This window comes from Sinocyclocheilus rhinocerous, unplaced genomic scaffold, assembly GCF_001515625.1.
Source record: "Sinocyclocheilus rhinocerous isolate Xijiao unplaced genomic scaffold, SAMN03320098_v1.1 scaffold633, whole genome shotgun sequence".
Lineage (NCBI taxonomy): Eukaryota > Metazoa > Chordata > Actinopteri > Cypriniformes > Cyprinidae > Sinocyclocheilus > Sinocyclocheilus rhinocerous.
In genome coordinates this window covers 233,424-253,475 of record NW_015654568.1, presented here as the reverse complement: position 1 = coordinate 253,475, position 20,052 = coordinate 233,424, and the positions used below count along the sequence as shown (strand labels likewise).

The following is a 20,052-nucleotide window of genomic DNA, read 5'->3' as shown; positions in this document are numbered from 1 at the left end:
TGTAGTGAAAAAGGACATTCTATTTTTAGTGAAAAACAAAATGCTTGTTAAGAAAACAACACCTTGTTTGTAGTGGAAAAGGCAACATTTTGTTTGTAGTAAAAAGATTTAAAAAATTGTAGTGAAAGCAAAACATTTTGTAGTTAGAAACACTGTTGTGAAAAAAACTTTAAAAAACAAAACACGAAAAGAAAAAAAATATATATATAAACTTTTTTTTAGTGAAAAAAAAACATTTGTCAAAATCAGAAACTTAGAGAAAATTTAATATTTGTAATAGAATTTAAAACGTGAAAAAAAAAAAAAAAAACTTTTTAGGGGGGAAAAATTTGTCTTATGTTGACATCAGAAACATAAACCACAATATTTCTGGTAGAATAAAAAAAAAAAAAAGCAAATAAAACTGGATAATATATACGCTGCTTTTCCTTCTGTTAACTGTTCTGGTGATGTAGCAGTTTATTTTGGGCCAAGCTTTTTTTCCTCTATTGAACTGACTTTCAGTGGCTGAAATGTTGGCGCATCTCTAAGGTCAACAATGCATTGGCTGATGGTACCTGACACTGCTTTTCGGTGCTGGGCATCTAGAGCCTGGTCGATTTCATCAAACAGGTAGAAAGGAGCAGGGTCGCATTTCTGGATGGCAAAGATGAGAGCCAGAGCCACCAGAGACTTCTGACCCCCAGAGAGCTGCTGCATCTCTCTCATCTCTCCCTGTTTACCTGTAAACGACACCTGACAAACACGCACACGATTGGTCAAATATCAGCAGCAATAACTGCACACACAAACATCTGATTCTCCATCCTCTCCTTACCCTGATGCCCACTCCAGTGAACTGGTCTACACTGGGCACGCTGCTCTGAGAGGAAGATCCCCTCTCACTGTCCGCTCCCTCGCCCTCGTCCTGAGACTGACCACCTTCAATGTCGCCCTTCTTCATCACCAGAGTGGCTTTACCGCCGGGCACCAGCTTCTGAAACACCTCGCTGAAATTCTTAGACACCTGTAGGGAGACAAAGCAGGATGCTTAAGTGGGACCAGATGACATGTTTTTTGCTTACTGTGGTAGAAAGTCGATATAAAAATATTTTTTAACATGTGAAAAAAACTAAACCTTTTTTGTGGTAAAAAGGAAAATACAAAAACCTTGTTTGCAGTTAAAATACACATTTTGCTAAAAGTGGAAAAAACATTGTAGTGAAAAACAAAATGCTTGTTGTGAAAACTAAACATTATGAAAAAACAAAACATTGTGGTGAAAAACAAAACCTTGTTAGTAGTAAAAAAAAACAAAAAAAAACATTTTGCTTGTAGTGAAAAGAAAAAAAATGTAGTGAAAAAAAACACTTTATAGTGAAAAACATTTTGTTTTGTTTGATGTGGAAAAAACATAATAAAATAAAACGTTATGAAAAATGTTGTGAAACAAAATGAAAAACTTGTTTTTAAGTGAAAACAATGTCTGCTGTGTCAAAAACGGTAAGAACAAGTGCATTAAAAAAAACTGAAAAACAAAACTTTTTTAGTGGAAACAAAACATTTTGTCTGTCAAGATTAGAAACTTAGAAAACAATATTTTATTGTTTTTTTTTTTATATATATAATTAAGTTTTAAAAAAAGTAGACAGTGCTTAATTTTTATTAGAGATAGAAAAATAAAACATATATATTGAAATATAAACGCTACTTGAGTGAGTCGGTCTCATAGTCATACCTGTTTGAAGGTGAGCTGGATGGCCTCGTATTTGCGCAGCTCCAAGACGTTCATGAGCTCCATGATGGATTTGTAACCTCTATCCAGCTCATCCTGCCTCTTAATCAACTTCTCTTTCTGCTCTGAGAAATTGACAAACTGGTCCAGGGCTTTTTTATTCACATGGCTGTACTTCTTCAGCTCTGTGTTACACTGCTCCAGCTTCCTGAACAACTACACACACACAAAATAATTACAGGTAAATGATCACGTAACCAATGAAATAGTATGAAGCCTCTAAGGGGACGTGGTGATAGAAAGCAAAAAGAAGTGAGAGAGAACTTATATTCAAATGCATTTGTGCTCTTTTACAAATTTTTTGCTTTCAGAAACGTTTGCATTCTTTGCAAACAAATGCAGTTTCTGAAGGAAAATTTTGTGAGCATATAAATTTTGCAAAAGAACACAATGTTTCTCAAGGTAAAGATACAATTTTGTATGCAAATGGTAAGGTTTTCAGAGGAATTGAACATATTTTGAGAGTTTTAAGTTTCTTGGGGTAATGAAAAAATTTTCTGAGCTAAATGCAAAGATTCTCGGGAAATGCCCAAATTTTGCAAGGAAAATGTAAAAAGTTTGAGTGAACGCAAAGCTTTTCAGGGTAAAGAGACAATTTTACGAGTAAATACAAAGATTTTCAGGGAAATGTAAAAATCTTGCAAGCAAATGGGGGAAAAAAACTGCTTAATTCTGCAAAAATTTCTGAAGCAACATGAAAATTCTGTGTTTGCATGGTTTCTTGAGTAAGAGAATATTTTGCGTGTGAACGCAAAGGTTTTCAGGGGAATGTAAAAATTTTGCAAGCAAATAGAAAAAAAAAATGTGTTTAAGTTTGCAAAGTTTCTAAGGGAATGTGAAATTTCTGCATGTGTATCCAAAGTTTCTCAAAGGAAAGAGAAAATTCAGTTGACAAACAAAGGTTTTCAGGGGAACAAAATTTTGCAATCGAATGGTAAAATTTTACAAGTTTACACAAAGTTTCTTTAATAATTTTGCAAGTAAATGCGGAGGTTTTAAAGGGGAATATGACAATTTAGTGACCAAATGTAAAAACTTTGCAAACAAATGCAAAAGCTTCTTGGGGGAATACGAGCGAATCTAAATATGTTGTGAGCAAACTAAATTTTGCAAATGAATGCAAAAAAACTGAAACAGAGTTTCCATGTAGAGTTTTCATTAAACATCCATCTCTTATTTTTTTTTCAATCACCATGTCCACTTAGTAACAGTAACTAAACACAGTTTGGGATCAGCTCCAAATTATCATTTTGCAAACTACAAAAATGTGTCAGTTTCTTTCACACCAAAATCACTTATGGCATCGGCTCGGTTTGCATTTCCACTGCAGTTTAGTACCGCTTTAGAGGGGGCAGGATTATTCACATGTCATTATAGTTGTGCCGCCTCTACTGCTGCGACTCCTGAAAAACATTTTCATTCCGGGTCGCCCCATCAAGCTCTCGCTGGATCCACTCCTCTGCTATCAACGAGAAGAACGTCTGTACTTCCTCAACAGATAACGAAACAGCCATTTTTTGGTTGTTAAAAAAAAGGTGCGCTTGTTCAAAACAGTTGCGTTTGATCCTTCGCTGGCTGTGCTGATTTAAATCTAGCGGTTCTGTTGTGTTTGTGTCGTAAGTTCAATGACGCAGATAGTGACGATTCTCTCCGGCCAATCAGTGACCAGCAGAGTTTACACGTCACGTTTTGGTAACCGTACGGTTCACTTGGAACCTCAACCGAGGTGGTACTAAAAAAGTACCAGGTATTGTACCCAGTGGAAAACCCCCCAAAAGTGAACCGTGCCGTACCATGCAGTGGAAAAGCGCCATATAATGCACGTAATGCCATAATTCCCACTTCTGAACCTGCAAGAGAAAATTCCAGAAGAGAGCGAAAGAAACACACAGAAATGGCACAATTCAAAAACCTCCCTCCTCAACTCCAGGCACTCAAGTTCACCAAGAGAGGGTGAAAAAACAACAGCGCAAGCATGGGGTAATGAAGAATGAGTCACCTCTGTGTAGGAGAGCTGACACACAATAGAGCCCCTGACTGGAGCGGTGGAGAGAAAGGAGGAAGATCAACTAAGACAACGAATATGAGAGCCAGGTGGGAGGGCTGTGAGACTGGAGGGGGATGAGAGGGAAAACTAAAGCCAGACATGAGCCGAGGAGGCGGCAAGAGGCTTCTTCAAGGGAACCCGGTCATGCCTTGGTCTTCATAAGATTATGTAACACTCGTTTATGACCTCATTTGCGACAAGCTATTTTTTGAGTGAGAAGGAAAATATGGTTTAACATCACTCTAAATGAGTCACAGGAAATTATACAGAACTTCACCATGAACTTTAACTAAAGAGGAAAAAACTTTGCAATTCAGGGTAAAAAAAATATGGTTGCTATACCTGTTTAAGTGTCAGCGTCTGGTACTTTTCAAACGCCTCCTGCGGAAGGGAGCCCAGCTCACGAATCTTCTTCATGCATTCCTCTTTCTTCTTCAGTAGCATCCCCTGTCTGTTGGTCATCTTCTCCAGCTCCTTTGTGTCGTGGTTGATGGCTTCGTTCTGATCCTTCTCGATATTCTTCCAGCGCTCCATGCTCTTCTGGTGGTCCTTTATTTCCACCTCCGTCTTATCGATGAGGGAGTCCAAATCTAACAATTGAGATGACAAACAAAATGCAGACAAACAAAAGTAGGGCTTTTTAAGAAAAAAAATAAAAAATGACAATGAGTCTTCACTCACCCTCAGATCGAGCCAAAGTGTCTTTTATGCGTTTATTAATGCCATCTAACTCTGACGTTGTCGCTGTGAGGACGGTTCCTCCTTCGGTTTCTCTCAGTTCATTCAATTCCTACAAACACACACTTTATTATTGTACTACATGCCATTGTGTTTCATAAAGGCTTTATTGGTGAAAAGGAAAAGCGTTATCTTCACCTGCTCGACTTGGTCGAGACGTTTGCGCAGGTTTTCGTTGAGGTACGTCTCCACTCTGGTCATGATTCCCTCCAGCTTAATTCTCTCATTCAGCAGCTGTCTGTTGTCCTAAAACAAAAACAGGCCACACGTGAAAAACAAACATCTCTAACTGACCCCAGACTGAAGGGCCAAAAGCCACGTGTTCGGGTTTAATCGTTAATTATAAAGGCAATTTCAGACTAAAAACAGAACATGTGGCTTTTGGCCACATGAACGTACAGCTAAAGGAACAAATGAAACTCATAGGCATATGCTTCAATGCTAAGCCTGTCTGAAAATACAAAAGCAGACAAATTAGCAAACCAAATTGAAGTCCATACAAAAATAACAAAGGCTAATGATGTGGGCCGGTTATACAACATTTAAAGTAGCTTTTCAATTGTTTGCTGTGTGTGTCGTGCGCCGGGCTGGAGGTGGGAAAGAGCTGCAGCTGTGGCTTCGGGGCTAATTCTCATATAAATCTAACAAGAGCTTCAGACTGACTAACCCAGGGGTTAAAAAAGCACTTTACTATTTTTTTGTCTTGTAAAACAGTAAATTAGAAAATTATTGAACAACATCTATTATATTTTAAGCATTACAAATACTGGATTAACTGTCACTGAAACATAAGAAATGATTTTGATATTCACCAATACTGTTAGTTTAGGACAGCTGTGGCCCAATCCTTATACTGGGTGGTGGTGGTCTAATAAATTTGTTAAGCACTGTATATATAGATATACACACAATGTTTTCAAAGTCAGTATGTAACAATGGTAAATAACGGTGTTGATGATTTTTGTGTTAAGTGTGTTGTTGAACCTGTTGCAGCTGTCTGATCTCGTCGTTGAGGTCATCCACTCTGCGCTGGTCTTCTAAACTGAGCTGAGAGAGCAGGTCTGTTCCCAGCTCTGCCTTAAGAGACTCCCGCGTGCTCTCCATGGCGTGCAGACTGGCCTCCAGACTCTGAAGACTGCGTTGCTGGGGGAAAACACCAGCGAGAAACCCATTTAGAGATTTGGTACACAAATAAAATAATAGTAAATAATAGCAGTTATGGTATTACAGTAGCATGGGTTACCTTGGGCATAAATGTTTTCTCTGACTGCTGTCTCTTCTCCTTCAGCATCTTCATCTCAGACAGTATACTGTCTCTGGATGCCTTGAACTTCCTCTGCTGGGTCTCGATTTGCTGCATCTGATTCATCAGCTGGTCAATTTCGTTATTGATACGTGGAGAACTGAGTTAAGGAGCAGACAAGAACTCCCTTCTTGCTTATCTGTTATTTTAGTATTATTTATATAATATTATAGTATTTATTAACGTTAATTTGCTTTTATTTTTACGTTTTGTTATTTAAATTTTTATTTGTTTTTCAATTTAGCTTTATTTTTAGTGAGCTGCCAAGACAACAAAGTTTTTAATCCAATATTTTTTATTTTATTTAAGCTTTATTTCAATTAACAAAAACAATTTTTAATAGTTTTTGTTAACAATAACGTTGCTTTTTGAAACGCTAAAAATAGAATAAAAATACGATTATACTAAATCCACTTGTCTCAACTGTACAAATACTTTGACGATCTGTTAAATACTTTTATTTGGCCTGTTTTTGCTGCAGCTGAGAAAATGATTACGTCATTATATTAGCTCTGAATGAGCCACACAAAGCCAACGCGTGTTGATCAACGGCTTTAAATGAACATCACTCGAAGCCTTGACAGTCACATCCACCAATCCACACACATAATCTCTCATCCCTCCATTTACTAATATAACACCATGTGTGCAGCTCTCACATGACTGCATACATGTTAATAACTAGCTGACTCACTCTGTGATCCTCTTTGACCGTGTGTCATGTAGGCCGATTGTACCAGAATGCTCTACTGGCCAAGACACACAATTAGGACTCAACAATCAATTTGATTTTGTGCCACTGCGTCATAAGAAAGCCTGTGTGAGGTGTATATGAGGAGGATATGTTCAGTGAAAAACAAACATCTCTAACTGACCCCAGACTGAAGGGCCAAAAGCCACGTGTTCGGGTTTAATCGTTAATTATAAAGGCAATTTCAGACTAAAAACAGAACATGTGGCTTTTGGCCACATGAACGTACAGCTAAAGGAACAAATGAAACTCATAGGCATATGCTTCAATGCTAAGCCTGTCTGAAAATACAAAAGCAGACAAATTAGCAAACCAAATTGAAGTCCATACAAAAATAACAAAGGCTAATGATGTGGGCCGGTTATACAACATTTAAAGTAGCTTTTCAATTGTTTGCTGTGTGTGTCGTGCGCCGGGCTGGAGGTGGGAAAGAGCTGCAGCTGTGGCTTCGGGGCTAATTCTCATATAAATCTAACAAGAGCTTCAGACTGACTAACCCAGGGGTTAAAAAAGCACTTTACTATTTTTTTGTCTTGTAAAACAGTAAATTAGAAAATTATTGAACAACATCTATTATATTTTAAGCATTACAAATACTGGATTAACTGTCACTGAAACATAAGAAATGATTTTGATATTCACCAATACTGTTAGTTTAGGACAGCTGTGGCCCAATCCTTATACTGGGTGGTGGTGGTCTAATAAATTTGTTAAGCACTGTATATATAGATATACACACAATGTTTTCAAAGTCAGTATGTAACAATGGTAAATAACGGTGTTGATGATTTTTGTGTTAAGTGTGTTGTTGAACCTGTTGCAGCTGTCTGATCTCGTCGTTGAGGTCATCCACTCTGCGCTGGTCTTCTAAACTGAGCTGAGAGAGCAGGTCTGTTCCCAGCTCTGCCTTAAGAGACTCCCGCGTGCTCTCCATGGCGTGCAGACTGGCCTCCAGACTCTGAAGACTGCGTTGCTGGGGGAAAACACCAGCGAGAAACCCATTTAGAGATTTGGTACACAAATAAAATAATAGTAAATAATAGCAGTTATGGTATTACAGTAGCATGGGTTACCTTGGGCATAAATGTTTTCTCTGACTGCTGTCTCTTCTCCTTCAGCATCTTCATCTCAGACAGTATACTGTCTCTGGATGCCTTGAACTTCCTCTGCTGGGTCTCGATTTGCTGCATCTGATTCATCAGCTGGTCAATTTCGTTATTGATACGTGGAGAACTGAGTTAAGGAGCAGACAAGAACTCCCTTCTTGCTTATCTGTTATTTTAGTATTATTTATATAATATTATAGTATTTATTAACGTTAATTTGCTTTTATTTTTACGTTTTGTTATTTAAATTTTTATTTGTTTTTCAATTTAGCTTTATTTTTAGTGAGCTGCCAAGACAACAAAGTTTTTAATCCAATATTTTTTATTTTATTTAAGCTTTATTTCAATTAACAAAAACAATTTTTAATAGTTTTTGTTAACAATAACGTTGCTTTTTGAAACGCTAAAAATAGAATAAAAATACGATTATACTAAATCCACTTGTCTCAACTGTACAAATACTTTGACGATCTGTTAAATACTTTTATTTGGCCTGTTTTTGCTGCAGCTGAGAAAATGATTACGTCATTATATTAGCTCTGAATGAGCCACACAAAGCCAACGCGTGTTGATCAACGGCTTTAAATGAACATCACTCGAAGCCTTGACAGTCACATCCACCAATCCACACACATAATCTCTCATCCCTCCATTTACTAATATAACACCATGTGTGCAGCTCTCACATGACTGCATACATGTTAATAACTAGCTGACTCACTCTGTGATCCTCTTTGACCGTGTGTCATGTAGGCCGATTGTACCAGAATGCTCTACTGGCCAAGACACACAATTAGGACTCAACAATCAATTTGATTTTGTGCCACTGCGTCATAAGAAAGCCTGTGTGAGGTGTATATGAGGAGGATATGTTCAATATTTCTACGCAGGTTCTCGTTGAGTTTGGCCTCCAGTTCTACGAGTTCCTCCTCGGCCTTCCTCATGTCCTTCTGCAGCTCCAGACGGGACTTACGTGTGTCGTAGTAGCCACCAGTCAGAGCGCCACGATGACTCACCTGATCACCTGATACACCAAAACAAGGGTTTAGAAATCCTACAGTCTGAACAAAAGAAGTGCACGCATAGGACAGCGTCTGTTTACCCTCCAGTGTGATGCAGTCCATGGTGAAAGCTCGAGCCAGCTGAGTGGACACCTCCATACTGCGGCAGATCAGCGTCTTCCCAAACACGTGTTTGAAGGCCTTGTCGAAGGTTTGGCTGTAACGGAGTTTGCTGATCATGGGGATTGCATCCTACAGCAAATGCAGAGAAGGAATTAGAGGTTGTTTTCATAGATTTCCACTTAACAGAATAACTTAACTGAAATAAAATTAAATACAGTATTTAAAAAAAATCTCAGCTAGCTGCCAATGCAACATTTCTCATTTAGTTTGTCTTGAAGCACTAAAACAACTATATATAAACAACCTAAAACTAATATATAAAAATAAATAAAAACTACATTTAAAAAATAAATATAAAAATACAAAAAACTAAACAAAATTACTAAAACACTAAAATGAAAGTTAAAACATCAAATTTAACTTAAAACATTAACAAAAACTATAATTGTATATTAATGAAAATAAAATAAACCAACACATTTTTATTTTATTTTCATAATCCAAAAAAAATAAAAAATAAATCAAGGACAGGACTTGGTTTTGTCACTCAGGAGTTGATTGAATGATATACACTGGGCATTTCAGACTGAATATGGAGTTTTTTTTGGCCAATATTTTCCCTTGGGAATAACAGACAGACTCACACAGAAGTCAATTTCAAACTAAGCAGCTTTCTGTTGCTCAGTGTGTTGAATTTGTGCGGCCAACTTGAATGCGACTAAAATCTGTGTGGGGATCTTTTTCGCCCTCATGCAAAACTCCAGACTGTGTGAATTCCTATTAAAATGACTGGATTGAAATGACAGTGAAATTTCACCAAGCTAAAACAGTCAGTGTAACTGCACCCATCGTACTGAAAAATGTGCACAATAAGTTGCAACATAACAGATGCAACAACAGATCTTTTCTTCTCTATTGTGACGTACATTCAAGTGAAACAGATTACTGAAAAAATGATGGTAGTGGATCTAAACGGATCAAGAAAACATGCATTTAGGAAATCCAACAGGGTGCTTACGTTAGTCTCAGGGTAAGCGGTGTCCCTGACATCCAGTTTGCTGAGGGGCAGGAAGGTGACCTCTCCTGGCAAGTTCATCTTATTAAACTCCATCAGAATCTTGGTGCTCACTTCATCCGTTTCCACGATGTGGTAAAACAGCCTGAGCAAACACCAGCACACACAACACCATCACTCTCAGTTCACACACAGATAAACATTAAGCAGAAAACATTCATAATAATCAATGTGTCTGACCTGGTGCCAGCGGTCACCTCCACACAGGTGTAGAAGGCAGGTTCACACTCAAAGTTGTTCATTACGATGCCGTGGTAACCGTTGATGACGTGCTGGTTGATGCCCTTCCGGCGGAAATGTTCCAATACTTTATTAATGCTGTCGATGCCATTCAAAATAGCCTGGAGAAAAAGCAAAACATTGCATTTCAAAGTTCGTACTGTCATTTCAAGCCAAGATGCCGATCTGAAGTCCTGATAAACCCACTTCATCTATACTGATGTATATTTTTGTAATGTGGGAGAGTTGCTATAATTAGTGACTGACTCAGTCCTTGAGAAACCATCCAGCGGCCAAGTTGAGCTTAGGAGGTATGGTTCAGTTCAGCCGATACACAGTGAACCAGTGTGGGCGGCTTTTTCACGTGATTTTAAATACATGCACACTGGGTACACATAATGAACTCTAGGGTAGGTTTGTACAACTAATCACGATAAAATCTAAATCGTGACACGGCTTAATGTGATTATCAAATCTCAAAAGCTGTGATTTAATTAAAAATAAGCACTGCATATTAAGAGCAAAGCGTGGCACTGAGTTCATTTACACACAAACAGCTCGTGCCGCAGCGTTTTCAGTTTCTGCTTCGGTTCAAATTAAACAAACGAAGTAGTAAATAGTAGTAAAGTAAATGCTGCTACAAATTAACAACCTTCTGCATCTGCTCTAAATTGTGGTTGCTAATAATGTGCGTTTTCTGGGAGCAAAACCAAGCACCAACAATATTCGCAAATCTTTAATGAGAAGTTCATATAAATCAGCTGTTGTCAACAAAACAGACACTTGAAAGGCTTCCTGTTTTTTTTTTTCACCAATAGAAAAGCTTGGTGTTAAACATTTGAAATGGAAGAAATTAAGACAGACAAATATTAGTAGTGTCGTACGGTTTACATAAAAACAAAAGCATTTATAATATTACTGTTTTTTAAATACTAATTTGTACTATTTACACTAATATTTTACAGTGAAATATTACATTTTTACTTTACATTATGTTTTGTTTATTTAGTGCTACTAATAATTAAAATAATGACAACACCTATTACTAGTATTACTACTATTATCATTATCACTATTATTATTAGTCATATTTATATGTAGTCACAAATGTTTTGGCTAAACTGTGCAAAAAAAAAAAAAAACTCAGCTAACGGAAATAATGTAGCCCTATTCTGAAGTAACAGACAAGACGTTTCAAGAGTGTAGAAAGGCATTACATTTATGTAACAATTATAAACAAATATTATATGAATAATAAAAATAATACACAGATTATTTGTACACAATAAGATCAGCAACATTCACAAACGTGTTCAGAACACACAGGTCTGTTTTGGTTGCTAACCTTTCCGGTGGCTGCTCGCAGCAGCTGTTGTTTCTTCTCCAGCTCTTCTCGTTTGGCTGCCAGCGCCTGCTGTTCTGCGTTCTCCTCCCTCCACAGGTAGCTGCAGGAGGAGGGACACGGACACACCCATCAGCCCTGGCTCACAAACGCTACGCCTGGGTTCAGCAGGAGACCCTATTCTATAGCCCAACCATCAAGCCTCCTCGTGCTGTGAAACCTATGGCTCGTGGATTATTAATAACTAAAATGCCAGGTGAGGAGGGGAACTGTTCGTACAGGTAATAAGAAAGGGTGGATGTTGAAAAAATGGACCAAAGCCAGATATTTTCCCATGATGCGTTGGGAATAGGAACAGGAGGATCTTACTTTCTCTCGCTCTGAAGTTCATCTTTTCGGTTCTTCACTTCGTAGTACTTCTTGTCCAGCTCTTCCACTCGAGTCTTCACTTCACTCAAGTCCTGGTCCAGTTTCTGCGGCCGAAATCAAAGTTGGGAAGAAATGTTAAAGGTTCAAAAACATCTTAAAGGAATAGATCACCCAAAGTAAATTTTTTGATAAGTTCAACTCTTCCTCAGGTAATCCAAGATGTAGATGAGTTTGTTTCTTCATCAGAAAAGATTTAGAGAAGTTCAGAATTTCATCACTTGCTCACCAATGATCCTCTGCAGTGAATGGGTGCCGTCAGAATCAGAGTCCAAACAGCTGATAGAAACATCACAATAATCCACACCACTCCAGTCCATCAGTTAATGTCTTGTGAAGTGAAAAGCTGTATGACTGTAAGAAACAAATCCATCAAGCTGTTTGGACTCTCATTCTGACGGCACCCATTCACTGCAGAGGATCCATTGGCGAGCAAGTGATGTAATGCTACATTTCTCCAAATCTGATGAAGAAACAAACTCATCTACATCTTCTATGGCCTGAGGGTGAGTAAATTTTTTTTATATCAATTTCTCATTTTTGGGTGAACTATTCCTTTAAAGAATAAATGCTTCCCATAAAACTGGCAAAAGTTACGTATCTACTGTTCAATACCTAGATGAGTTTTAACAAATCTTACATTATACTGTTCCAGGTTTCTCTCTTTATTGGCCTCGGTGTCCTCCAGATCTTTGTGGATGGCAGCGATCTGCCGTTTCTTGTCGTTGATGGCTTGATCCAGAGACTTCAGCTCTTTCTTGATCCATTTGTCCCTCTCTTCTTTAGAGGTGAACTGACTGCCTCTGCCCTGTTTGGCATACAGGTCTGTTCGCTCTTGTGTGGCTTGAGCCAGTCTGAAAAATTCACAAACAAACACAAAACAAATGACTCCAGAACAAAACATAGTTCAAGCATTACTTAAAGACACCAGAAGCATTTGAAAAGCACTTATCCTCCTTAAAATGACATCTTGTGAATAGTTGAAATAATTTGTGGAATCATGAAAAGGACGGGACTTGATTTTACACACAAGGATATGACAGTCCACTGTTTAAAAATAAATACAGCCATTGTGATAAACTCTTACAAAATCAAAAGTCTATAAATTTATAACATAGTAGGGGTACCAATAAGCAAATTATGGTTTTGGAGGACTGACGTAAAAAAATATTAGTTATTTATAAGAAAAAAATAAATAAATTGTCCCACCCCAGCTTCCCGTTTCAATAGTAAGTACGTCAACACAAAAAAGAAGTCCATGCTCCCCACTTCATGGGCCCTTTAACACTTCAAAGAGTTTACCGGGAAATTCCTCGCTCCTCTCTTTCTTTCACAGCATTAAATTTGGGTTCTGTTTCCTGCAGCTCCTTCTGTTTTTCTTCAATCTTCTCCAGAAGCTTCTGACGCTCTTTAAGCAGCCGTTTCTGTTGGACAGGAAGCAAGAGGGGACAGAGTATTAAATCACAAATAGCGACATCAATTCTTGAGTCTTCTTATAGAAAGCCTAAATAAATTTTGCATAAATGCGTAAGGAGGTGTTCATATTTAAATGGAGAAGAATAAACTGCACACAAACAGGTGTGTAGATTCAGCGTCATGAGCAGAACAAAGGGGATCTCCATCTGAGCAAACCTACATTCTCATTCACCAATCAAAGGGCAAATGACGCACTTCTGCCTCTCCTCCATAGGAAAGCACACACACACTTGGCCAGGTGGGGCTAATCCCTCTCTAAGCCAAGCCGGGATGCAGGAGGGCCGACCGAAAGCGTGTATTTCGCATATACAGGGATACACAAGCGTTATGTGTGTTTGCGTCTGGCTACGAGCCCGGGCTGGAGTGAGCGTGTGTAGATAGTGACGCAGACGGAGACACTGCGGACCCTCTGTTCACTAGTGCCTGCCAGCATTTCCTGCAGCTCTCTGGCTGTTAGTGTTTGCATTTGTGACCATGTGGATCAAACTTTCGTGTTTGCTTATGTGAATTCGGTCACCGCTTTGTTTCTGCAGCGACCAATTCAGCAACAGCAATAGAGAAAAGCAAGCAGGTGAGTATTTGTTTGAGGAAATGGGGTTTATTACTTATATGCAGTCTTACTTAAAAAATAAATAAATAAATTTGCACGTTATAGAATTTATGAGAATTTATAGCACTTCATGAGAATTTTACAGTTTCATTTGAGTAAAACAAGAATTATATATACACAGCAATTTAAAGGTATTCACGGCAACCTGTCAAAATAAAGGTTCGGTTTAACTTAAAGACATTGTGCCAAAAATATATTACTATCATTCAGTAGAATGTGTGTAATCCTACTACTACTGTTGAAAAATTAATAAAACTAAATTTTTTTTTAAGGAATAGTCACACAATATTTCTTCCATGTTTTAATTTTAATAGTAAATCCCCTTTACTTGTCAAAAAAATACATTTTAATTTTAATTCATTAAAAGATCAATTAAATTAACGTTTTATATGCCTTCATTTGATAACCAGAAAATTTAAAATACACAACACAGATTTTCATAAGGCTATTGTAAGAATAAATAAAAGTTGTTTTTATGCATTCAAATAACTAAACATGCTAAAACAGAATTTGGTAACAATAAAACATAAGGTGAGAAAAATAAAACATTTCATAGGGCCCTAAAAATTTATTTATTTTTTTTACTTGTAATAAATTGATGTTAAGTAATGATATGTTTCATGATTTTAATTAATTAGATGTGCTTTTTGATTAATACAATTCAATTTAACCATTAAAAATGAGTCCAGAAAGTTAAAATGGAATCCAGAAAAATGAAAATGGAAAAAACGAAATTTGAAAAAAAATAAAATAAAACGGAAATTGGAGAGAGAAAAAAAAACTGATTTAATAAATAAACACTGTTCTTTTACACTTTCAAAGAATCCTGACAAACATGCATCAGTTTCCACAAAAATATGAAGCAACACTGATTTCACCATTGATAATCAGAAGAAATGTTTCTTGAGCAGCAAATCAGCATATTATGATGATTTCTTAAGGATCACATGACACTGAAGACTGGAGTAATGATGCTGAAAACTCAGCTTTGCATTACATTTTAACATATCTAAATACACAACAGTTATTTTAAACTATTTGTTAAAATATTTCACAATATTATTGCTCTTACTATATTTCTAATCAAATAAAAGCGGCCTGGGTGAATAAAAAAAAAAATCTTATAAACGGTAGTGTAAAATCACTTACAAAACAAACCAAAGTCTTTTTTTTTTTTTCAAAAAGTAACTCTCTTTTCCAAGATGGCACTTCTTCGGAATGTGTGTGTTGTTGAGTCCATATGTGTGCCTGTAGCGTGTGCATGTGTTCGTGTGTGTGCGTCTGCTAGTCGTACCCTCTGTTCGCTGTTTCCTGCCAGCTCGTCCTGCAGATCTTTGGCTTTGAGCTCCAGTTTGGTCCTCTGTTTGATCTGCTCCTGTCGCTCGGCGCTCAGCTGCTCTTTCTCCTCCTTCATGGCGGAGATTCGAGACTTCAGCTCCCTCACCACACGCTCAGTCTCCTACAGAGACACAGAGGTTAGATAAGATTACACAATATATAAGCTGCTTTATGACGTGCAAAGGCAGATTCTTAGTAAATCTTCATATTTTTATACTTTATTTTCAGTTTGTAGGGTCAATTTCTTAGACAGACTGGATGAAATGTGAACTTGAAATCAAAACTGATCTGTTTCACAATAAATGATCTTGGTCTTATTGAGCTTGATTCATCAGTGCATGTTAAAGCATACATTTAAATCATGAGTTAAAACCACAAATATAGCACCTCAATACCATGGTAAAAATTTTATATGGCTTGTAGGTATTTATGAAAAACAGTAGTCTAAATACACTTATAAATGCATAATATAGCGTTATAGCTTAATCACAAAAAATACTGTAATTATATTCCATTACTCCTCCTTCAATACATTTCATACATGTCTACATTAATAATATTCGACACGAATACCCACATTTCTGACACAATACCATGGTGCAGTTAGTGCTACTACAGTAAATGCATGGTAAATGATGGCGATTTGTAGATTAAAAAGTCTTCTGACTGTATCGTTGCACACAGTGTTTCTGCTGTTTGTCAGCTCCGTTTCATCTGCTTGTAAACAGTTATTTGTGTTCCTCACTGAATTCAAGCGCTTAACACTGAATCTCACAGCGCTGTTCAGTGGTCACATGACCGAGACTCATCAGCGAGTAACGCGTGAAGCTCGCACTGCGCTGCAGTTTGAACTTTGATCCGGGCGGATAAACGCTTCGAGTGGCGCGCTCCAAATGACTAGTGCTTTTTCATTCCGCCTTTGCCGCAAACATTATATCGAACATTTATCGAACCCTTGTTATCGTTTATCGAGAAAATTTATATCGTGTGATAATTATCATTATCGATTTATCGCCCAGCCCTAAGTCACGCCCATGAACCGTTGGCTGAATGTCTGATGCATATCGCACACAAAATTGGAAAACACTTCAGGAGTTTCGAAGTCATCATCGGATTGGTTCAATTCTACAGGATTTCCAGATGTGTGTGTCGCGTTCTTTGACGTTCTGCCTGGAAACAAAGATGCCGTGATGCCAAACCCCCTCATGGAAGAAGAAATCTGTCGTGTTTACAACTGTGACAATGAGCGCTTATTAGGATCAACTAAATGCTGGATTTTCAAAAGTACGTGAAATATTTAAAGTTCGCACCATAGAATCGTTAAAATATGTCCAAGAGTTTTACACACCGGTCTGTTCTTATGGGGACATTTCCACGCCCCCTAAGCATGACGCGGCACAAAAAAAAAAATCTCTACCGGTTGACAAATTTCTACCAGTTAATCGTGTCTACCAGTATATCACCCACCCCTATGTCTTTGAAATAAAAGGTTTCTGTTATGTGCCGACATGTGAATGCACAAGCTGGTTAAAAATAAAGTGCAATGCACTAGATTTTTTTACATTTTTCAGAAGAAAATGTGACAAATTCCCATGCAAAACGTGTGTTTTTAGCACTTTTCCAGAACAAGAACACACTGAAGAGCTCAGTTTACCTCCACTTTGTCTCGAGCATCTTGTTGAGCATCTCGCAGTTGTCTAGATTTGTCTCCACAGGTCTCTCTCTTAGAGGACAACTGGAGGAGGGAATCACACCATCTTTAAATTATCAGCAACAAAACATTCTACAGTGTTAATGCAAATGTATTTACTGTTTGATAGTGTGTATTGATGCGTGTACCTCGTCCAGTTTGGCCCGGGTCTCGTTGAGCTCCTGGTTGTAGATGGTGTACTCTAGAGCTCTTCTCATTTTGTCCCACTTCTGGTACTGAGCCAGTTCCTCTTTCTCATCCTCCAGAGTGTGCAGACGCTCCTCGATGTACTTTAGCAGCTCATTAATCTTCTCTCGCTTGCCCTCTGTACACACACGCACAAGAACAAACTGCACATCACAAACCTTTGACCATAAAAAAACAACAGTAAAGCATCTACTGCAGTGTTGCCTGCACTGATTTAGCGATTCATTAAAGCGATTTGGTTTTACAAAATAACACAAGGACAACCAGTTTTCTTATTCGATAGGCTATATTTCCAGATTGGAAATGATAAATGGTATTTTCACTTTGATGATGACACATTTGAATAGAAACACATCAGTGAAGGGTCTACCTGTTTCCTTCATGAGCGAGATACTCTCCTCTTTGCGCTCATCGTAGACTCTGGTGCCGGCCACCTCTCTGAGCAGCTTCAGACGCTGAGAGTCAGGCGCTGTTGCCATCTGATTGATCTATTTTCATGTTTCGGACAGTAAAACGAGTGTAACAAAGTGAGCAAACTCATTTAGAATGCGTAGCAGCAACAGCATTAGCACCACTTTACTCCCAAGAGCCACGTTCTTGTTTGTAAACAAGCATTAATGTTAAAGGGTTAGTTCACCCAAAAATGAAAATTCTGTCATTAATTACTCACCCTCATGTCGTTTCAAACCCGCAAGACCTTCGTTCATCTTCGGAACACAAATTAAGATATTTTTGATGGAATCTGAGAGCTTTCTGACCCTGCATATACAGCAACGCAACTGAAATGTTCCCAAGTCCAGAAACGACCCGAAGATGAACGAAGGTCTTACAGGTTTGAAACGACATGAGGGTGAGTAATTAATGACAGAATTTTCATTTTTGGGTGAACTATCACTTTAAAGAAAGAGATGCTGTTGTTTGCTACAGTCCCAGAGGGCTGGAAAACACTGTTTTAGCTGCAGTTTAAAGGGGAAGTTCACCCAGAAATGAAAATCCTGTCATCATTTATTCACCATCCAAACCTGTATGAGTTTCGTTCTTCTACTGAACACAAAAGAAGATATTTTGAAGAATGTAGATAACCATGTTATGGAAGTCAATGGCTACCGTCAACTGTTTGGTAAACAACATTCTTTGAAATATCTTGTTTTGTGTTCAACAGAAGAAAGGAACTCATACAGGTCTGGAATAACGCGAGGGTGAGTAAATGACAACAATTTTCATTTTTAGACGAACAATTCTTTTAAGTGATAACAGGTTTTAAATAAAATCATGAATAACTGTAAACCCATTAATCATTTGTCCCATATCAGGGGACACTAGCGTACCTTTCCCTGCTTGACGATGTAGTAAGGGTTGCTGCGGGAGAAACCTGCGCTCTCTAACAGGTTCATCACGTCGTTCTTACTGAAGCACACAGAACACAACTCATTTGTCTACAGCTCTAAGAGGTCAAAGCTCTTCTGATATGTTGCAGTGTTACAAGAACTAAACTTACGTGACCATCTTTTTGTCCAAGAAGTACTGGTCTTTCTTTGCTCCGATGACACGGCGCAGAGACACCTCCTCTTTATCAATCTGAGGGCAATGAGGTCTTGTTACTCGCCTGCCTTTACTTTAGTGCGCTTCTCAAAATTTAGGATACATTTCTTACCGGCAGCCTGTTGTCAGAGTTGTCGAATATAATTTCCACAAAGGCTGAAATGACTCGAGGACCAGTGCCTTCCTGAAAAATGCATGAAAGTACATAGTTTAGCAGAGTTAGTGAAAACATTTTGATATACAAAATTAATAAACAAAATTAAAAATAAGAAATAATCAAGGAAAATACATAAATGTTGGGTAAAAAAAAATCTATAAATAACACTGTTTTTTTTTTTCTTTGTTGTTGTTTTGTTTTCCTAAATTATTGAAGTAAAATATATATATAAAAACAAAAAAATCAAAATAGAATAAAAGAACTCACGTGAAGCAGAGCCAGACGCTGCTCTGGACGAAGATGACTGAACTCATCACTGAGTACAAACTGTATGGCTGATGGGGAATAAAAAAAATTGCTCATCAAACTATTCACCTGCACCTTTAGTGTTTTGATTTATTAAATTAATTAACGTGTTAAAAAAAGGTATATTTTACTTACCATAAAAGAAGTTACTCTTTCCTGATCCATTTCTTCCGACTGTGAAACATTAAATGATAAAAAAAAATGTTTTAAACTTATTTTTTAAATATTATAAATATTATTTTAGTACATTATTATTTATAATTTTTCAGTTTTATTTTACTTTAACTTCTAAATTTCTTATTTTTATGTAACAGGGTGGTTGTAAAAAATCATTTCACTGCAAGTCATATATGGTTATGTATGTGACAAATAAAAATGTAGTTATATATACATATTTATACACACATTACAAAAATATAAAATATCTAAGGCAAATCTGTTTTACTGTCTGATTTTAAATACATATTAAAAAATATATTACATTTTATATCATATTTAGTTTTTTTATTTATTGATTGATTTACCTATTTTACATATTTCTGCTATGATGAAAATGTCACATGCCAAGAGTGGGACAGTCTTACCTATAACATTGTGTTTGGAGCTGAAGGGATCAACCACAGTCTGATCTCTGTAGCTGCGAAACCCCTGAATAATAACCTGAAAAACACATTTCACAAAATATTACATACAACGTCAAGATTATGTTATACAACCTGTCAGAATGCGTTTCATACAAATATGCTAAACAATGAGATTAAACAAAAGTATAGCCCAAACAAAAACGTACAGAGACATATCTGTTATATGTATATATATAT

General features: G+C 37.3%; 1 protein-coding gene across 1 annotated transcript in view; it reads right to left on the bottom strand.

Moving 5' to 3' along the window:
• Positions 1 to 20,052, bottom strand: part of smc3 (structural maintenance of chromosomes 3) — a 22,088-nt gene that overhangs the window by 942 nt on the left and 1,094 nt on the right. Inside the window, exons 2-27 of the mRNA XM_016524478.1 lie at positions 19,816 to 19,891; positions 19,367 to 19,405; positions 19,193 to 19,260; positions 18,881 to 18,952; positions 18,725 to 18,804; positions 18,555 to 18,633; positions 17,597 to 17,714; positions 17,169 to 17,344; positions 16,984 to 17,064; positions 15,286 to 15,450; positions 13,208 to 13,329; positions 12,546 to 12,759; positions 11,849 to 11,952; positions 11,483 to 11,582; positions 10,099 to 10,259; positions 9,862 to 10,003; positions 8,822 to 8,972; positions 8,591 to 8,743; positions 7,687 to 7,838; positions 7,428 to 7,586; positions 4,698 to 4,805; positions 4,503 to 4,611; positions 4,164 to 4,411; positions 1,718 to 1,930; positions 818 to 1,006; positions 558 to 735 (exon numbers count right to left, since the gene is read on the bottom strand). Coding sequence (XP_016379964.1) covers positions 558 to 735; positions 818 to 1,006; positions 1,718 to 1,930; positions 4,164 to 4,411; positions 4,503 to 4,611; positions 4,698 to 4,805; positions 7,428 to 7,586; positions 7,687 to 7,838; positions 8,591 to 8,743; positions 8,822 to 8,972; positions 9,862 to 10,003; positions 10,099 to 10,259; positions 11,483 to 11,582; positions 11,849 to 11,952; positions 12,546 to 12,759; positions 13,208 to 13,329; positions 15,286 to 15,450; positions 16,984 to 17,064; positions 17,169 to 17,344; positions 17,597 to 17,714; positions 18,555 to 18,633; positions 18,725 to 18,804; positions 18,881 to 18,952; positions 19,193 to 19,260; positions 19,367 to 19,405; positions 19,816 to 19,891 — 3,457 coding nt within the window. The remainder of the gene's footprint in view (positions 1 to 557; positions 736 to 817; positions 1,007 to 1,717; positions 1,931 to 4,163; positions 4,412 to 4,502; positions 4,612 to 4,697; positions 4,806 to 7,427; positions 7,587 to 7,686; positions 7,839 to 8,590; positions 8,744 to 8,821; positions 8,973 to 9,861; positions 10,004 to 10,098; positions 10,260 to 11,482; positions 11,583 to 11,848; positions 11,953 to 12,545; positions 12,760 to 13,207; positions 13,330 to 15,285; positions 15,451 to 16,983; positions 17,065 to 17,168; positions 17,345 to 17,596; positions 17,715 to 18,554; positions 18,634 to 18,724; positions 18,805 to 18,880; positions 18,953 to 19,192; positions 19,261 to 19,366; positions 19,406 to 19,815; positions 19,892 to 20,052) is intronic.